General features: G+C 38.9%; 3 protein-coding genes across 5 annotated transcripts in view; 1 reads left to right on the top strand and 2 right to left on the bottom strand.

The window, feature by feature from the left end:
• The first annotated feature begins 561 nt into the window (after window positions 1-561).
• LOC111335289 (uncharacterized) lies at window positions 562-3,684 on the top strand. Of its 2 annotated transcripts, XM_022941170.2 has the most exons (3): window positions 562-1,029; window positions 1,951-2,188; window positions 2,999-3,684. In XM_022941170.2, exons 1-3 carry the CDS (start codon window positions 653-655, stop codon window positions 3,038-3,040), a joined length of 657 nt encoding a protein of 218 aa, XP_022796905.2. In that variant the 5' UTR covers window positions 562-652; the 3' UTR covers window positions 3,041-3,684. The 2 variants fall into 2 exon arrangements, with proteins under 2 accessions (XP_022796905.2, XP_022796904.2); XM_022941169.2 differs by having other exon boundaries at window positions 564-1,029; window positions 1,951-3,684.
• Window positions 2,984-9,763, bottom strand: LOC111335288 (uncharacterized). The gene is made up of 7 exons (XM_022941168.2): window positions 8,960-9,763; window positions 8,332-8,592; window positions 7,535-7,789; window positions 6,699-6,932; window positions 5,182-5,427; window positions 4,710-4,822; window positions 2,984-3,124 (listed from the first exon to the last, which is right to left on the bottom strand). Exons 1-7 carry the CDS (start codon window positions 9,116-9,118, stop codon window positions 3,007-3,009), a joined length of 1,386 nt encoding a protein of 461 aa, XP_022796903.2. The 5' UTR covers window positions 9,119-9,763; the 3' UTR covers window positions 2,984-3,006.
• Window positions 9,764-9,859: 96 nt separating this feature from the next.
• The window catches only part of LOC111335287 (uncharacterized), an 8,809-nt gene continuing 1,278 nt past the window's right edge, over window positions 9,860-17,390 (bottom strand). Inside the window, exons 2-9 of one of the 2 annotated variants that reach the window (XM_022941167.2) lie at window positions 16,923-17,333; window positions 16,202-16,406; window positions 15,003-15,093; window positions 14,493-14,543; window positions 12,350-12,513; window positions 11,977-12,049; window positions 11,633-11,665; window positions 9,860-10,333 (exon numbers count right to left, since the gene is read on the bottom strand). In XM_022941167.2, the coding sequence (XP_022796902.2) occupies window positions 10,082-10,333; window positions 11,633-11,665; window positions 11,977-12,049; window positions 12,350-12,513; window positions 14,493-14,543; window positions 15,003-15,093; window positions 16,202-16,406; window positions 16,923-17,333 (1,280 nt within the window). In that variant the 3' untranslated portion in view covers window positions 9,860-10,081. Of the gene's footprint in view, window positions 10,334-11,632; window positions 11,666-11,976; window positions 12,050-12,349; window positions 12,514-14,492; window positions 14,544-15,002; window positions 15,094-16,201; window positions 16,407-16,922; window positions 17,366-17,390 lie in introns of both variants that reach the window. The other variant, XM_088730251.1, reaches the window with a different exon arrangement.

Here is a 17,390-nt window from a genome sequence, read left to right as displayed (position 1 = left end):
GCTGGCTAAAGCGGCGGCCTCTTTCCAATTGCAAAATCCGAGAGTTCCGGCCTTTATAGAACGCGCAGGATTCTACGTCACGATATTGACCTAACAGTGGTAGAGCTCAGGTCAGAAGCAAAATACTCTTTCCTAGAAAGTGTCACAAGGTGAAATCATGTCTGTCGATCAAGAAAACATTTTTCACGGCAATAAAGTAAACAACAAACACAAGTGTCATTGATAGAGAAGTTTCGGTTACAGAGTTGTATTTGTCACCTACTCGTGGAGTTTTCTCCCAACCTTTAATTTGTTTGCTGCAAAGCCTCTCATCATAAATATTGAAACATAGCACCACCTGACTCCTTCCCGTAATTATCCTTAAACCTTACAACTTCCTCCATCTCACTTCTAAGAACTGCCTTAAAAGTTCCTTAGTTTCTCGGTGATCTCAGCTAACTTTTTTTTCCCGAAATGTCACGCCAGATACAAAATTTGCATTTCCGAGGAAAGGCAGGTGGAAAGGGAAATCGGAAAATACGTCATTTCCGGTTTGCAAATATTTCGCATGCAAATGATAACGTCAAAACGCTCATCATACTATTAGGCGACTGAAGCTCACCATCAGAAGCTCCAAACATCTGGCCACCTTGTTAGTGAATCGAGCTTGGAAATGTGGTGTGACGGCGTTCCATTGCAATTCGAAGCTCAGGAGGATTTTAAACAATTTACTTACTCGCCATTGTGTTCGTATTCTTCGGATTACCATCGGAACAAAGAAGTCAAGAATTATCTGTTGAACGTCGCCGTTAGCGGCACTGCGACTGTTCTGAAGGGTCTCGCCGCTGCTTTGATAAGATATCAGCAAAGAGAAGAGACAACCAATGAGAGAGAAATTATTTCTCTTTCTTCTTCAGTTTATGCACGAAAAGGCTTCCTCGTCTGTGGAAAGGAAGGACTAGTTTATCATGCCAAGGGTATGAAATTTAAGATGGAGGGACTAGAAGTCGGCTTGGAGGAAATTTTAATCGTGACAACGGAAGTGGAAAGGTAGGCAAGTGAGTCTCTAGTATCCAGCGCGGTTTCTAGTCCTTTCAGAACGGTTGTTTGTAGACTTCGCTGCGTTATTATAGACTACAAATAACGAATTATAACTGACCGACAATCTTCGTTACAGTCCTGCGAAGAGTTTCGATTATTTTACACCTCAAAAGGCTTCCCTGTAAAACTTGAAACCTTGATTATAGTAATGCATTGTAATATAGGATTATTAGAGTGCAATGTGACTATTATTGGCACGGCTAACTCACTTAGAGAGACCACTTTCTTATCCATGTGTATGAAAAGTCACGTCATTGCGTGACTACTCAGACAGTCCGGCCAAGCAATCGTCACGATGGTGAATTCAGTTAATTTGAAGGAAATTGGACGGCAAAGTAACAGAGGAGAACATGGGGTCCTGACGTAATGTGAAGAGGGCCGTAGCAGCTTATAGCTACAAAGCAGGCGTAATTTTTGCGGGGCGAGTGCTCAGTATTTTCTTGAAAAGTATAGCTGCCATCTTTGATTTTTACAGCAGTGAAAGACTGGGAGAGAGAGAAATTTGTATCAAGAGGTTGAGCGACGGTCAAAAGGAAGGGCCGAGGGAATGGGAGGGGTGGGGTAATAATCTTCTCGCCTTTTCCCGCCTTCAATCCGCGTCATCCACTCTAACCCTTAAGCAAACATTGCCGGTCGAACTTGTAACGTCATCTCGCCCCAAAACAACCTCGTTCCCAGGTCCTCTCTCTTCCTCTGTTGCGAGAAAGGAGGAAGAGTTCAAGAGAGGACCCTGAAAACTGCAAGCTGCGACCTCTTTTGTCTTTGAGGTAGGCGATAAACTTTGACCTCAGTTAAATATTGCTGCTATGAATGATATCACTCTTAATTCAAAATTGGTAATTCATGGATTCCTCGGTTTGATTTTCCTAGAGAGCAATCAAGAACAGAGAACAAGTTGGAGATTGAAGCCAGAGTACTGTTCTTCACGATTTCAAAAAAGATGGAAAGTATTAAAAAAAGTTCGAGCCAAACTGGCTTTGTTGTGATCCACCATTACTCGTCCAAAACAGGAGAATGGAAATGTACTGAGTTTAACGGCAGTCAGTATGACGAGGCTTTGACTGAAGTGCACAAGATCGAAACACACATGTCCACTATCCCGTGTGAGGTAAACAAGACACCCAACAACCAGCTCTCGCGCATGCGTGTTATAGCGGAACCATCCGCTCATGAAAACGAGAACATTGGCCTTCTTATTGACCTTCAGAATGTAATTAAATTTTTTCAGTTAGAAATAGCCGAATCCGAAGCTCTGCAAACGAGTGAAAAAACTGAAAAGCTGAAAAGCGCACTGGCAGAATTGCAAAGTATGACTGTCAAAGATTGCTCTTGGGAGGCAGTTGATAACATCAAAAAGAAGATAAAGTAACTTTCTTAGAGAAACAACACGGAGATCATCTTATATTTTTTAAAGGACTACCATCCTTATTCGCCTGGCTTCTCTCTCTCGCGCGCTACTTCAATCCTCTCGCAACCACTAATATTTCAGCACTGGAGTAATGTTAGTTATATTTTGGATAACTTATGTAATGGAGTGGCAGATAAACCATCAACCAAACCACAAGCATTTTAGAGTCATCTGATATGCGATTCCCTTTGATCGGACAGTTTGAACGAGGCATTCACCAAACTGAGAGCGTCAATTACCTCATGCCCTTTTGATTGCATTAATTATTCCTTTCTGAATTTCTTGATTGGGGTGCAGCAATTTTAAGCAAGGATATCTTGCTGGCCAGCAAGTTATTTGAACAAACTCAGTTTTGCACTCAGTAGATAGGGAGAGTTGTTTGCTCGATATTGTTTATTTTTCATTCATTATTAACTGTATATGTACAAAACTAGATAAAATACGTCAGTGAAGGAAATTCCTTAGTAATTTCGCTGGCTGTGTTTAAGACAAAAAGTTTCTTTTATTTAGACGCAATGTTATTCTTCACAATTTCCTGGAGATGGACCATGACTGACTTCCTGTTGCAAACGTTCACCAATTAACGAGAGTCTCCTTCCTGACTTACGTGTAGCTGCACCAGCGTGTGGTTTGGGTCTGTTATAAAAAGAAACACATTGGCAAGAGATTATAAACTGTGATAATCTCCTGACGTAGGTGATGTTTTAACCTCAAGAGAACCAAATCAAAACCGCTTTTGAAGTTAAAAAAATAATGAAGGCTTATTATTAGTGTGCATACAAATTTTATAATTCGCTGAATTATGATGTATAGAACATTATCAAATGTTTTAACACCGCAGCACTTGTGTCTAACCAAACCCTATTTGATAAACTTTGGCTTCGGATCAACTTTGAACGAATTCTTACGTAAACAGTGTACTTGGATCGGATCGGAAAAAAAATAAAAAATGGCATAAAAAGGGAAGAAATGGATTAATCTCAACAATAAATTTAGTCTTTTGATGTATTCTTAGATCTTACGGTAGTTCACTTCGTATGGGGTAAATGGCTTATTTTCCTACCTCCACAGGCTATCTTTTTCCTGCACTGAACTTGCATCGTTATATTTTTTTAACTGGAGCCATGAATTTTGTAATTTAATGCGTGAATAAATGGATAAATTTCAAAAAATTAAACTTTTATTTCCTTCAGTAACCAATCATTATTTACAGGGAGGGGGTAGGGCTGGAGTATTTTGAAGAGGATCAAACAGTTTTCAGGGGAAACGGGGGGATCAGTTGTCGTCGACAGTGTGAAAAGAGGGACTGAAAAAATTGAGAACCAATCGACTGCCAAAGAGGGAGGAAACCAAAAAATACAGCGCCTCATGGGGGGATCATATGATTTTTATCATGACACAAACAAAAATCCTCCACCTCCGCCCCTCCCCCACCCCCTCTTAGGTGATAAATAATGACCGGCCCGTTAGTTGGCTCGGCGCACATTCACTGCATGAATCTGCGATCTGCGATAGACGTGTCCGAATATTTCCTTCCAAACCGCCCTAGCAAACAGATTTGACAGCTTCAGATAATAAGCCCCGTATTTTTTTTTTTTACTATAGCACTTGCTCCTGACTGTTTGCGATCAATGAAGTTTGATCATATTCCTTCAAACTCCTACAGTGGCCGCATTCAATCTTTAGCATACATTGTGACAAAGAAGTGATCAAGAAATTCAAGGGGTTTAATTCTGCCTTTGTGATCTCTAGATCACCTGAGCTTAGGTTTAAGTTTTTACAGATTAGCTACACAACCTACAAGCTCCGTATTTAATATTGAGTTTTTGAGATAAAGATTAAGCTGGTGAAAATGGTGACTTTTCGATATTTTTTAACTGCGTGCCATCCACACAACACTTAGGAACCGTTCATTATTTTTGTCTGGGGAGGCCGGTGAATTCTAGGTTGTTTCCCCATAAAATTTGCCTAAAACACCAACAAGGCTCGGTAACATTCTTATGACACTCCTTCCCCCCTTTTCATTTGCAGTTGATCGAATTAATTGATAATCCCCTTCTACACTAAATTATCGACTGATTATTCCCCCCCGGTTACCCTGTAAACAATATGCCCCCCCCCCCACCCCTAGCTTCATCCAGGAGATAAATAATGGCTGGTCCCTTATCAGGATAAAGCAGTGATGCCCTAACACGCGCACTTGTACTGAGGCGTAACTTACAGGAAGCCGCTGCTATTCTCTCGGTCAATTCTCCCGCCTCGGATCTCTCTCAGCATGTTCTTACGACAGTTCAACGTCTTAAGATGATTCATTCGGTCTTTTACGTCTTGAGCCTACAAAATAAACAAGGTAAAACATAGAAAATATTAAGGCACTTTAACAGCAGAACTTTCAGTATTTCTCATCAGTTACAATGAATGAGCAGCTATGGCGATCAATTTTACGTACACCAGAAAGTTTAAAGATTATAAAGGTACACATTTGAACTTCGCAGCATTTGAAGTTACGCAGCCCTCAAGTACACAAATTCTCCTCAGTCTGAGAGTGGTACCTTTTTTATTGTAAGATGTGGGTCATTCCAATATGATAGTGTCAATTACAGAAACAGACAATGCTACGGTTTTTGACAGAAAAACCGAGTTGGTCACCTGACAAACAAACCCTACAGACATCAATTCGAAAGCAGTCTGACCTGCGTTATAGAAAAGACATCCAGTAGTTGTTTCTGAACATCAATCAACATATCTATAGCCTTAGCTTTCGCTTCATCACCGTCTGAGATCTGACTCAAAGTTTCTGTAATCCTTCGGGTTTTTTCATGGGCCTCCTGAATTGACACCTCCTTTTGATGAGACTTTCGTAAAAGCTCCTCTTGCATACGGTTCTTGTGGTCTTCTTGGTTCTGTTTGATTTCAGTCTTTCTGAGCTTCTTCTCCCTCTGATGATGGAAAGGGTTTGAGATTTGGAATAGGCAGATTATCATGGCATTCCACTGGTAACGGTAGAAAAATTGAGTAGACCTCCCTCTATCACGACATCAAATCTGACTAGGAATTTCCAGTCCCAGCCTAAGCGTTTGAAAACAAACCTCTGGCAGGAAATGAAATCTAGAACAAATTCTGGGTATTGAGACGAAATCGATTTTTTAAACACCACATTACTGGCGTCGGCCAGATCTCTACGAGTTAACTTTTCTGTCCCCTCACCCCTCAACTAATGTTGTAACTGAGCATATTTGTATATAATGTCGCGAAGACATAGCCGAATAATGAATGCGCATGTCACTAAAACGCCAATGAATTCATAGCAACAGGGTATATTAATCCATCTGGCAGTAGTTCTAAAGATGTTAAAGGCCCTTATAACCTTCTTCAATTGAAGCTATTTAGAAAACTGAAACAGGCTATCAAGGTAATTTGGCTATATCAACTAAGTTGAAATTGTAAACTGGCCACCGTAACGAGTAAAAAAGCCGACGTTTCGAGCGTTAGCCCTTCGTCAGAGCAAATGGAATGCATTGGAATCCATTCGGAATAAAATCCATTCGCTCTGACGAAGAGCTAACGCTCGAAACGTCAGCTTTTTTACTCGTTACGGTGGTCAATTTACAATTTCAACTTAGTTGATATAACCAAACCTTGTTACCCTCATCGACGCAGCACCACAGTTTCTTTAGAAACTTTCAGCCTTTAAACAGGCAATCGCGGAGGACCGCCTAACACGCATATCGATGTTAAGATGGCCTAACCTATACAAAATGGTTTTTCGCGATCAAAATAAAGCAATTTAAAGCTACATTTCAGTAAGAGTGCAAAGATAAAACTTTGGTGTGCTAAAGATATTTCTTGTCCCCGTCGTGGGACATTCTGCAGCAAAAGTTTTGAGTTTAAACTCTCTCTGCTTGCTTCCTAAACCAAGGAGAAAACAACGTCGCTTTTCATTTTTTCATAACTTCGTCCATTTATTCAGGTAATTTTGTGGTTTCAAGCATGAGTCCGTGATATTTCTTTAATTGCACCGATGTTTTTCAGCTGTGTCGGTCACGTGCTGGTCAATTTTTCATCGTTACACAGCTAAAGATTTCTAAAAATTCCTCACCCCCTCAAGACATGGATTATAAAACAAAGCTTATGTTAGAACACTTTTTCCCCGAGCCTATAAGGAACTCCAAGACCGAAATATGAAGGCTTTATCGACTTTTAAGCTGACCTTCAGTTTGGAGAATATTTTCAATAACTGTTCTTGAACTTCCAACAGCGCGTCAGTGGCTGAACCTCGACGATCGATCATTTGTTGCTGATATAGTTCCATTCGTCTCATTCTTTCTTTTTCCATTATCTCTTTCTCATTTTTTATTGGCCGTCGTCTAATTTCTTGCAGCATCATCTCTTTCAAGTCCTCTGTTTTCTCCCGTTCATTTTCTTCCTTGGTGGCCCTAGCATCCTGAGAGCAAAGCAGAGGATTTTGATCAGTCTTTTTGCCGCCTGCTTTACATTCACTAATCGAGTAGCTGAGATAATCATTCGATGCAATTATCCTTCCTTTTCATAGGCCAATAGCCCCGCACGAGAGCATGAGATAACTTTCTAGGAAAGATGGTTCGCTCATGCTGTAGGTGTATATTTCGGTTTACGCCCTTCTACGGGAAAATGGCGGAACTTTGTCTTGAGAGAGCGATCCTCGGTTAGGGTTAGCTTTCGAGCAAGCAAAAACTAAGTAATCGAGAGATTAACAGTCATTAATCTCGGTTATCGCAAAATAGTGGGATTTTTAGAGTCTCACAGATCCATTTTGTTCGCGAAAACCGAGGCTAAGTGATAGGCCAACACGTCATGGACACTTCACAATACTCTTTTCAACCTCGTCAAAACAATTACACATTTGTCTTCGGATTGAAAGCAATTTATTCAGAACGTGGCATATGAAATTAATCTATATCGCTTAAATTTAGTCAGACGAAACATAAATTATGAATTGTCTCGCTATAGGCAATTTATTCTCTCAAACTCATTACTGCGACGAATTACTTCATTATAGCTCCTTACCCTCATCATTTTAAAGGCATTTTTCAGATCAGCGTGTACGTAACTCAACCTATCGTTTGTTTCTGCCATTGCAAGCCCAACTTCGCTGACTGTCTCTGTTAACTCCCTCACTTCTTTTATCTTTCTTGCCCTCTCTCTCTCGAATTCTTCTGTAGCTTTCCTTCTCGCCATCTTGCTCAGAAGTTCTTCGTGCATTTTGTTCTTGGAAGTTTCTACATTGCGTCTCTCACGTTCGCAATCCATTTGAAACTTTGCCTGAAAGATTGAAAGATGTGCAACAGTAAACATTATACAAGGATGTCCTCAGGGCGTGAAGCATACTTCAATTGCACCTAATTGGCTCATGTTGTATAGTGCCGGACTGTCATGCGGGAGGTCAAGGATTCAAGCCACAGGCGCACCAAAACTCAGGGCTGCCTTTGCTTTGACAACTATAAATAATTAGACGATAAAGCGTGGGCCCTGTCTCCTTCATCTTCTCTTAACTGGTTAGCAGGGGCCGTTAAAGAACCTTGGAAATTCTCACAAAAAGCAAGGTACGTAGCTCCTGGTGTTGTTGTTTATACATTTTAAAGATCCTTATAAGTACGGTAATTTTCAATACAGGAAGAGGTGGGGGCAATTAGGAAAGAAAAAGAATCTCTGCTTTATGTCGCTGAAGACACTGTCTATTTCTCTTTAGAAATAGGTCCACCTATGCAAGATAAATGGTATAAAGGAAAGCAGTTTGGATTCTGGTATGAATAGAGAACAGGAAAAGGTAGGAAAAAACAAAACAAAACCACAAGTCAGCTTACATCGTGAATGGCAAAGAGATGTAGAAGTTCCGTATGAACATTTGATAACTGTCCACTCTGGACAGAAATATCGAGTTCGGTTTCTTCCACATCAGCTGAAAAAGGTACTGACATTCGGCGAGCTCTTTCACCTTCCTCAGCTTTATTGACCATCTGAATTGTTTCCTGCAGGTCTGCACCCTCGAGGTTTTTTGAAACACCTGGCAGTGAAATTTCACCTTTTAGCCAATGCCTGTGTTCGCTCTTCAAGGTTGCCACGTTCTGTGAAAGGAGGGATTAATATTTAGGAGATTAAAAGAAATAATTCCTCGAAAGATTTTGAATTTAGTTGTCAACTTCCTGCAGTACTGTGGTAGAACAACTGATCGTTGTTGGGATAGCCATGGGTCTCAGCTCCTAGGCTCCAGTCTAGTGAAAAATTCCTTTTTTCCCTCTCTTAAGGAGCGATTGGACAAGCATGCTTAACGACAGATTATGAACAAGATAAGCACCTTCTCTGTCTAAAATTCACTTAAGTTCGCAATATCAAACTTTATAAAGTAGGGCTTTGTGGACCGCTATTGTAACAATGCCAAACGTGGAAAATAAGCGGCTCTTGAAAAGGTTTTATACTACAGCATTCACTTACCTTGTGCCGAGCGCATTGCCTTCTTAACAAACTTTTGACTCCCATGATCTCCTTTTCAATTTCTTCAGGATCAAAATCTGTATCACTACAATCACCTTCACTTTCGGTGGTGTTGTCATGTTCGATGGCAGGTTTACTTAATTCGGCGCTATCACTCATACCTACGGCGACTTCGAAAGCTGAATAATCCTCTTGCTTGAATCCACCCCAATATTATTAAGGAAGACAATGAGTATTACGCAACAAGAAGTAATGATCTTAATTACCTAGTCCTTGCTAAATTAAATATATGCGCGCGCATGTTGTTTGCAGGAGCAGAAAAAATCGCCGAAAAGGATTGATACGTACAAGCACATGCGCAAAGAAGTGAGAAAAGCTGCATTAGTTTATCTGTTTAATTTATAGATGGCTAGCTGAATTGTACTGTTACGATTTCATTTCAGAAACTAATAATACTGCAAGGTCGCAATCGGTTCACGTGTCCAGAAACTTCTAATTTGGATTCCTCATAATTAAGTGGGTTCATGGACCTTAATCTTTGAGCTGAGGCATTGATGTAAATTTTTCCGTTTTCCAGGTTATTACTTTTCACTTTATATGGCAAAAAACCTTTCGAACAACCCGCAACAGAACTTTGAAAGTTCGAAATACTATTGCTATGAAAAGTTCTGTACAAGGAAATAATTTAATTTGGTAAAGCTCTCGCTGATTTGTTTACAGTTTTCTTATTTTCGTAATGGATGGTTTGCGATGGAACAAATTGCGATTTGTCCACTTGCCTTCCCAAACACTGGACATAGCTAGCAATATTTTATTTAAGAAAACAATGAAGTGTAAACCAGGGTTAAGGACTTAACAAAGGAATTACCAAAAATCAGCTTTTTACGACGACTCAAGACATTTTTGTTCTTAATTTTAAATGCAAATTTTATTTAAGTTATGTATTACAACAGCACTAATACCTTAATGTTAAGCTTGCATTCTAATTAATTGGCTTAAAAATTTCATCTCATACACAGCGAGTTGAGAAATCCGGGATTTCAACAACAATAAATATGGTTTATAATAGTTTTTCTATTAACGGGCTTTTCAAGAATGTCGAGATTGCTTATCAGAAGAATTCTACAACTCTTGATGTATATCATCAATGTCTACTTTGTCTTGCGTCTCCTCGCTCTCATCATCATTATCACTATCATCATTATCATCCTCCATGTAAGCGTCATTTGGCTCCGGGCTTTCCATTCCCGGGGGAATTTCCGGTTCTTTTCCCCAATCAAAAAACCGCTGGATAGCACGGCGCAGATTACTTTGTACTTCCTGTTTAGTAACCTGGTCTGAGACGTTTGTCTCGTTGCGTAGTTTATTAAAAATCTAAAATCAAAATTAGGAAATTAAAATTATTTCAAGACATATTGATTAGTCTAGCGATGACATTCAAAGCTCTCGAACGTCTAACATGCATACATACATACATACATGCATACATTGTCATTTATTTTTACTCCAGATAGATCCTTTGAGAAACAGACCGGGTGCTAAATTGACCAGACCAGAAAAATAGTCTAGTTAGGAGCAGATATGTAACGAATTTGAGAAAATAAATGACATTTTTAAAATACATGTTCCCACAGTAACTACTGTCATTTTCAGCTAAAATAAATACAAAATACAGAGTTTAATTTAAAGCGCTTACATAATACTGATGGGACAAACATTACATTACATTTACATTTTTACATTTATATAGCGCAGACTTCTATGTGGATATATGCAGTCGCGCTTAACAGTATCGTAAGGTTGAGATCGGACGTCAGCATACAACAATAGAAACAAAACAATGTACACAATTACAAGGTTTTGCCAAAGGAGCAATCACAAGGCAAAAACAATACAATCCATCAAATATGCATTCTGCAAATGCTTGGCGCATTTTATTAAAGCCCAGTAAAAGTAGCCCTTTCGAGACAAACGCTCTCGTAATAATTTCGTGTTAGGCCTTTAGCGGGCGGCGTGTGCGTTGTAAGTGAAGGAGCGTCCCACAAAACACGTTTGAACTTCTAACTGGTAAAAATAATCCCTGAAGACCTTTCTAACCCCGACAGATCATAGCAACAAAGTCATCACGAAGGAAATGAGCAATTACACTGGCTAGATTAGCTCACAATTCTTTGTTAAGATGTCACTCTTGGTGTGCGTCAATGTCGGGTTAATTCTATCGCAACATATTGCGGTACCCTGATTTCACGACCTGAATGGCATGAAGGACAATACTCTGACTGGTACAAGCATGCCCAATGCTGTGATCTGATTGGCGCGAGATACATACCCTAATGCGCCGATCTGATTAACGCCAGATACAGACCATATGCGGTGATCTGATTAGTGCCAGATACAAACCACTCAATACGCTAACATGGAGTTATTATTTTTTTAATATTAAAAAAAACTCAAAGAAAGGTTTGTTTCAGGAATAAAGGCTGATAGTTTCGAAAGAAACTGTTTGGGACTGCGTCGGTGGGAGTAACGAAATAATTTGGATATATCAACAAAGTTGATATATCTAAATTATTTGCTTCAGGAAGACGCTTACATTATAAACTTGGAAGCTTCATTTATTTCTACAAGAAAAACAAAATCGGCGACGACTGAACTTCTAACTGTTCTACTTACAATCTCTGCAAAAACTTCTGTTCCCTGTGTAGCCTTATTAAGAAAAAAAATAAGACAATCAAAATGCACGAAGCTATAGAAGTAAATGAAGGTAACTAAAACATAGTGCTGTTTCTTCACTGAATGCATAGCTGCCACTGATGAAAGCTAAAGCAAACATTTATCTAAACCAAAACGGCTAACCAACTCAAAATCTCCCAGGGCGCCCAAAGAAAGTAAAACGTGATAACAATGCGAAGAAAGAAAAGAACCCCCAAAAATACAGGAAAAATAGCAGACTGTACGAAACGCAAGCACTTGTCAAACGAAATGCCACACATGCGCAGAAGCCTCTTTTGACTCACCTCCACATAAGCTCTGATAAACTTGTCCTTTAACACGAGTCCATCAAGAACCAACAATTCCCTGATCACATCCCTGGGGTTTGATAACAGATACATAGGAATTAGTCATTATTTAACGCCTAGGATGGGGGGGGGGGGAAGATTTTTGGGGGATCACATGGTTTTCAAGGGAAGCAGAATTAACTGGAGGGGGGCGGGGGATCTGGTAAATTTTACCGTGACAAAACCAAATTCCCTCAGACCCCCCTCCCCCCAGTCAATAACTAATGACCGGTCTCTCAAGGAAACCTAAAGATGTGAGAAGTTTACGCATGACTTGCTATAAATGGCTAAAAAAATCCTCCCTACTTGTACCTGAAAAATGAGTATTTACCTGATATTTGCTACATCAATGACTCCATATTCCGCCTCCTCTGTGTTACTCACGTCCGTTCCTTCAAACGCAAGAACAGTTTGCCTCATTTGTTCCCGAGTGAGCTCCAAAACGTCCTGTTTGGTTATAAATCCTTTCTCGTTACCACCAAGCCAATCAAACATCTGCGAGCCAAAAATATATATATTTTTCGTACTGACTATGACATATTAGGCAATGAAGAAATAAAGACTGCAGGCTAAAACTGGAGTACAATCGAAAATTATAACAGTACTAAAGGATCGCACTGGAAATTATTCGATGCTAAGATGCCATCATACTGACCAACGTAGGCTGCTTGAGTCTTAGAGCCAATCTCATCACAGCAAAATTGACCAATCAGTTTACATGACCCTGAACTACAACTCACCACTGACAACAACTCTACGCTCGAGAACGACTCTGATGACATTACTACCGACAAGAGTCCTTCTCAAGACAACTCATATCCCTACGATCACACCACACGATCAATATGCCACACTGACAGTGTACACTCTAAAACCGAAGCCATCCAGACAATGTGCACCAAGTAGAAGGCAGAACGATCAATATGCCACACTGACAGTGTACACTCTAAAACCGAGGCCATCCAGACAATGTGCACCAAGCAGAAGGCAGAACGATCAATATGCCACACTGACAGTGTACACTCTAAAACCGAGGCCATCCAGACAATGTGAACCAAGCAGAAGACAGAACGATCAATATGCCACACTGACAGTGTACACTCTAAAACCGAGGCTATCCAGACAATGTGAACCAAGCAGAAGGCAGAACAGAAAGAGTGGATTTCGGGATAAAGGTAGAGGCAAACAAAGAAAGGGTCAAGGCAGTCTCGCATGTTGGGTTATTAATAAGGGGGGTGCAGGGGTGCAGATGGTGGGTTGTAGGGGGCTAAAAGCAGATGGCACAGTCAGGGGGGGTACTTCCTAGGGGTATGTGCTGCTCAGGATGGGATCACATTTGCATGACCGGATTGACTAAAATGGGGTTGCATTTTCAGTAGAGTTGTTAGAAAGGGGTCAAAATCTCAGGATTTTAAGGGTTAGAAAATTCTGGTAAATAGGGATTTACAAAATGGGAAGATTTACAGTTAAAAAGTTGTTACATTGCCCAAAAGTGACTAGGATGGGGTGTATATTTGGCCACAGAATAGACTATAATGGGGTAGGGGTTCTGAATTACCAACGGTACATAACCAGAAAAAAAAATTGACCCCACCCATCCCTGGAAAGGTAATGGGAGAAAATGAAGGGATTTCTGTTGTCCCAGATAATATTTAACTTCTGATCATCAAAATACCAGAATTGGTGAATGTCAAGTTAGTTTTCAAACCTATACAATAATGGATATAATTTTTGGAGCTTTCAATGTGGAAGAGGGCTTTACTATTCTAAATCACCTAATACTGACAGCTAAATTTTATATATACAAGTGTAAATTGAATTCTAAAAATCCTTCTATAGGAGTTTATAAGACCAAGATCAGGGAGATATACCAGGTAGAAATGAAGATAGCAACAAAGCGGAATAAATTAGCAAAACATTTTCAGAAATGGAATAAGCTTTTGCCACATATCGTTTTGTGGAATGGGTGTCCAAACAATGTAGAGTAGCATACGAAGTCAATTTCATTGTAAAGCACACAATTTTGCTATATACTATTATTAAGGTACTGTAAGTAATTTATGTAACATATTGAAAGGAGTGTAATATGTCGTTACGTAATGTAAATGTAGAGTATCTATAGATAGTGGAAGTAATCGATAGTAAGTCATCTGCTGTAATCAAGTTTATTGTAAACTATACTTTGTTTGTGGTGTGTTCTCAGTAAACTATTGTAAGCTACGTACTGTAACTGAGTCCTGTAGTGTATTATAAGTAGAGTAATGTTTTGTAAAATGCCAAAAAAATGAAAGAAATTACAAAAAAAAAATCAAAATACCAGAAGCCCTGAGAATAAAGAAGGGTTCTTCCCTGAATGCCCTAATGCCTCAAGGAAGCTGCAGGCAAGAAGCATTAAATCAAACCTTCTTGGGACCAGGAATAAGGTTTTGAGAAGCCAGAGGTTTGAGTTTCAACAAAAAAAATGTTATACTGACCATTAAAGCCTGTTGCCTGACTCCTTCAACATAGCTATAACGCTTTTGTTCCTAAAAGGAAAAGTAAACTTTCTTTATACTCATTTGTCTTGCCAATTGTCAGCGATGATGAGCTAGTCTCACCTCAGACACATTAATCTAGAATGCATCCATTGATCATACAACTTGAAATGTTTACAAATTTTAAACTTAAAGTTACTTTTTCTGAAATTTCAGATTTATAATTAAAGTTCACTTGTAAGGGTCACTTTTTTAATTGTAAAAATATGATTTAATATGAAATTTAACATCTTTTCTGTCTTATACATCACTCACACATAGCTCAAAAGGCCTACTTGTCACATCAAAGGAAATTTTGTACTTCACAACAAACCATTCTAAAATTATAACCTTACATCCATAAAAATGAAGACCAGTGCTCATAAACATCAGTAAGAATATCAATTTGATCAGGTATTTAAGACTCCAGTATGCAAACAATTCATAAAAAGCAAAGAGAATTATCCTTACCTCATCTTCCTCTGACACATTATCGATTTTTCTTAAAATTCCATCTTTATCCAGCTTGTCTTCCTTTCCAAAAAAGTCCAGCATACCTTCCCTGTTGTAAATGACAGTGTGAAGTTTAAGTCATGTTCCACTATAAGCACTTGACTGTCTAATTATCATTAATGCTTCATATCAAACAGAGTCATCAATTACTTATGACATCCCACTTGATATGCTACACTCTCACTCTTAAAATATAGGCTTCAGTCTTGAAAAGGCTTCTCAGAACACTACCCTAACTGTAGTGACTTATTTAATAATTTATGTGCAACTTAATTACTGAGGAAAAACAATTGTTTTCTAATAGGCAGCAGTGGTTCAAACACATACTACTGCAATTTGCACAGAGCTTCTCTTCATGGTAGCATGTCAGTCAAAAGGGAAGCATGTTTCTGAGAGCAAATGTTCACATATTTACCCTTTCACCCCCAACAGTGAGAAGCTTCTAACTTGTCCTTGCACTATCACCCCTCAATCAAATATTAATATCATGAGAGTAACTGAAATGATCAATGACTTAGCAAACATATTAGAGAACAGTATCGAGTATATGCATACTGGGGAGTGGCTCTCACCACTACCCCAACCCTGCGGAGCATGGTTTGCGTAGTGGTAATTGTATACATCATGTGCACACATATTTCTCTTCAACTGTTATTTCTTATAGTTTTGAGTAAAAGGTGATTCCTCATACAGAAAAGTTATCAAATGACTTTTTCTTAACTTTCCTTTAATGTTTCCTGACATTGTCTGATTCCAAAACTTCAATTACCATTAGATTACTAGGTCACTGCACTTGTTAAAGAGAAATGATGGGTCAGTCTTACCCCATTTATCATTATACCAGTACAGTTTGTGGTGCATTTTACAGTAGCTGGAAGCAAGGGTTTTTAAAGTACAAATTGAAGAAATACTTAAAGGTAGAAATGCTCTAGCATATGGAACAAAATTATATATAAATTTGTAGAAAAGCATCACACAACTTTAAATGACACCAACTTAAAACATTCCTCAAGTCCCTGCACAGAAACCAAACGTCTGAGGTTCAATTCCTCATAGGCACTCATTTTTAGTTTCTAATTTCACCACAGCATTTAATTCAACCATTATTACCAAACTGATATCAATACTGCCTGAGTGAACAAAGTTCAATTCAATACCTGACTGACTCCAAGTCTGTGTTGCCCATACTCAGATTACCATGTCCAGAGTATTCCCAGTCCAGCTCCATCTCACTCAGAGGTTTAAAACTTAAGTTATCATCACAGCCTGTGAAATCAATGTCATCAACACCATCCAGCCGGGAAAACAGCAAGGCTACAGCCACATTATTGCTACCATATGAATTCACCTGGTGATAGTAACCTAAAAAAATAAAATATCATATTGGCTTCTGATAACATTCAACAGATAGTAACATGTAGCCATACCACAAAACTTTCAGTGAAGAAATCATTTAGTTTGATATGTTAATATTATTAACTGGTAGAACATGTTTGAGTTATGAAGCCATAAAAGCTCTCAATAAGTTTTCTTTAACAATCTCTGAAAGTACAAAAGTTTTGAGGTTACATATTAAGTCAAAAGTCAGACAGACAGCAAGAACATCAGTCTGAGGATCAAATTCTTAACCACCATTTAAACAGGTGCAACATGTTTCAAAAGCTGGGTAACATAGAAAGTAATTTAGTGCATTACTTTAATTTACTTCTCAATCAAGAAATTTCAGCAATTATAAGTAGTATCAAATTGTGTGATTAGCTACAATTTTAAATCCATTGCAAAAAGATGTATCATTTCATAATATCACAATCCGCAACAAGAGTAACACTTCAGCAAACAAAAAACAAAGAACTGAACAAACTTTAAGAGCCACCTTACTTTTAGGCAAGAAGAGACAGTCCCCTGCATTAATGGTGATCATGGACCATGGGACTCCAGAAACCTTTGGATACTTCAACAGATCAACTTGCTGAGTATTTATTCGTGAAAATCCACCAACATTTTGTGGAGGCTCCCATGCTTTGTATATTCTATCTTCATACTTGTACTCTATTAATTTCCATTCCTTGGTACCATTGTACAAACAGTTGATAGCATTGTACGCATCTTTGTGGAGAATACTTTTCGTACCTCCCCCACTCATCCATAAATCCACTTCCACCAGTCTGTCCTTCAAAAGGCCGCAAGTCAGGGGGGGAATGACTGCCACATCATGCCACATGGGGGTAGGGAGCTCCGAGACAATGTAGAGATTATTGTTTTTTTGATGGTAGTTATTGATGAAGTTTACTTTAAAAACAAGAAGGAAAATTATCACACAGCTGAAATCAGAAAAAAAATACTATA

Source organism: Stylophora pistillata, chromosome 1 (genome assembly GCF_964205215.1).
Source record: "Stylophora pistillata chromosome 1, jaStyPist1.2, whole genome shotgun sequence".
NCBI lineage: Eukaryota > Metazoa > Cnidaria > Anthozoa > Scleractinia > Pocilloporidae > Stylophora > Stylophora pistillata.
This window is presented reverse-complemented; position numbering and strand designations above follow the sequence as displayed.

Coding starts and splice junctions, on each gene's coding strand:
- LOC111335289 (XM_022941169.2), top strand. CDS start 653: ATGTGGTGTGACGGCGTTCCATTGCAATTCGAAGCTCAGGAGGATTTT. Junction 1,030..1,950: donor GTGACAACGGAAGTGGAAAG/GTAGGCAAGTGA, acceptor TGATTTTCCTAG/AGAGCAATCAAGAACAGAGA.
- LOC111335288 (XM_022941168.2), bottom strand. CDS start 9,118: ATGAGTGATAGCGCCGAATTAAGTAAACCTGCCATCGAACATGACAAC. Junction 8,593..8,959: donor GGCAATGCGCTCGGCACAAG/GTAAGTGAATGC, acceptor CTCCTTTCACAG/AACGTGGCAACCTTGAAGAG. Junction 3,125..4,709: donor GAGAATAGCAGCGGCTTCCT/GTAAGTTACGCC, acceptor TTTTTATAACAG/ACCCAAACCACACGCTGGTG.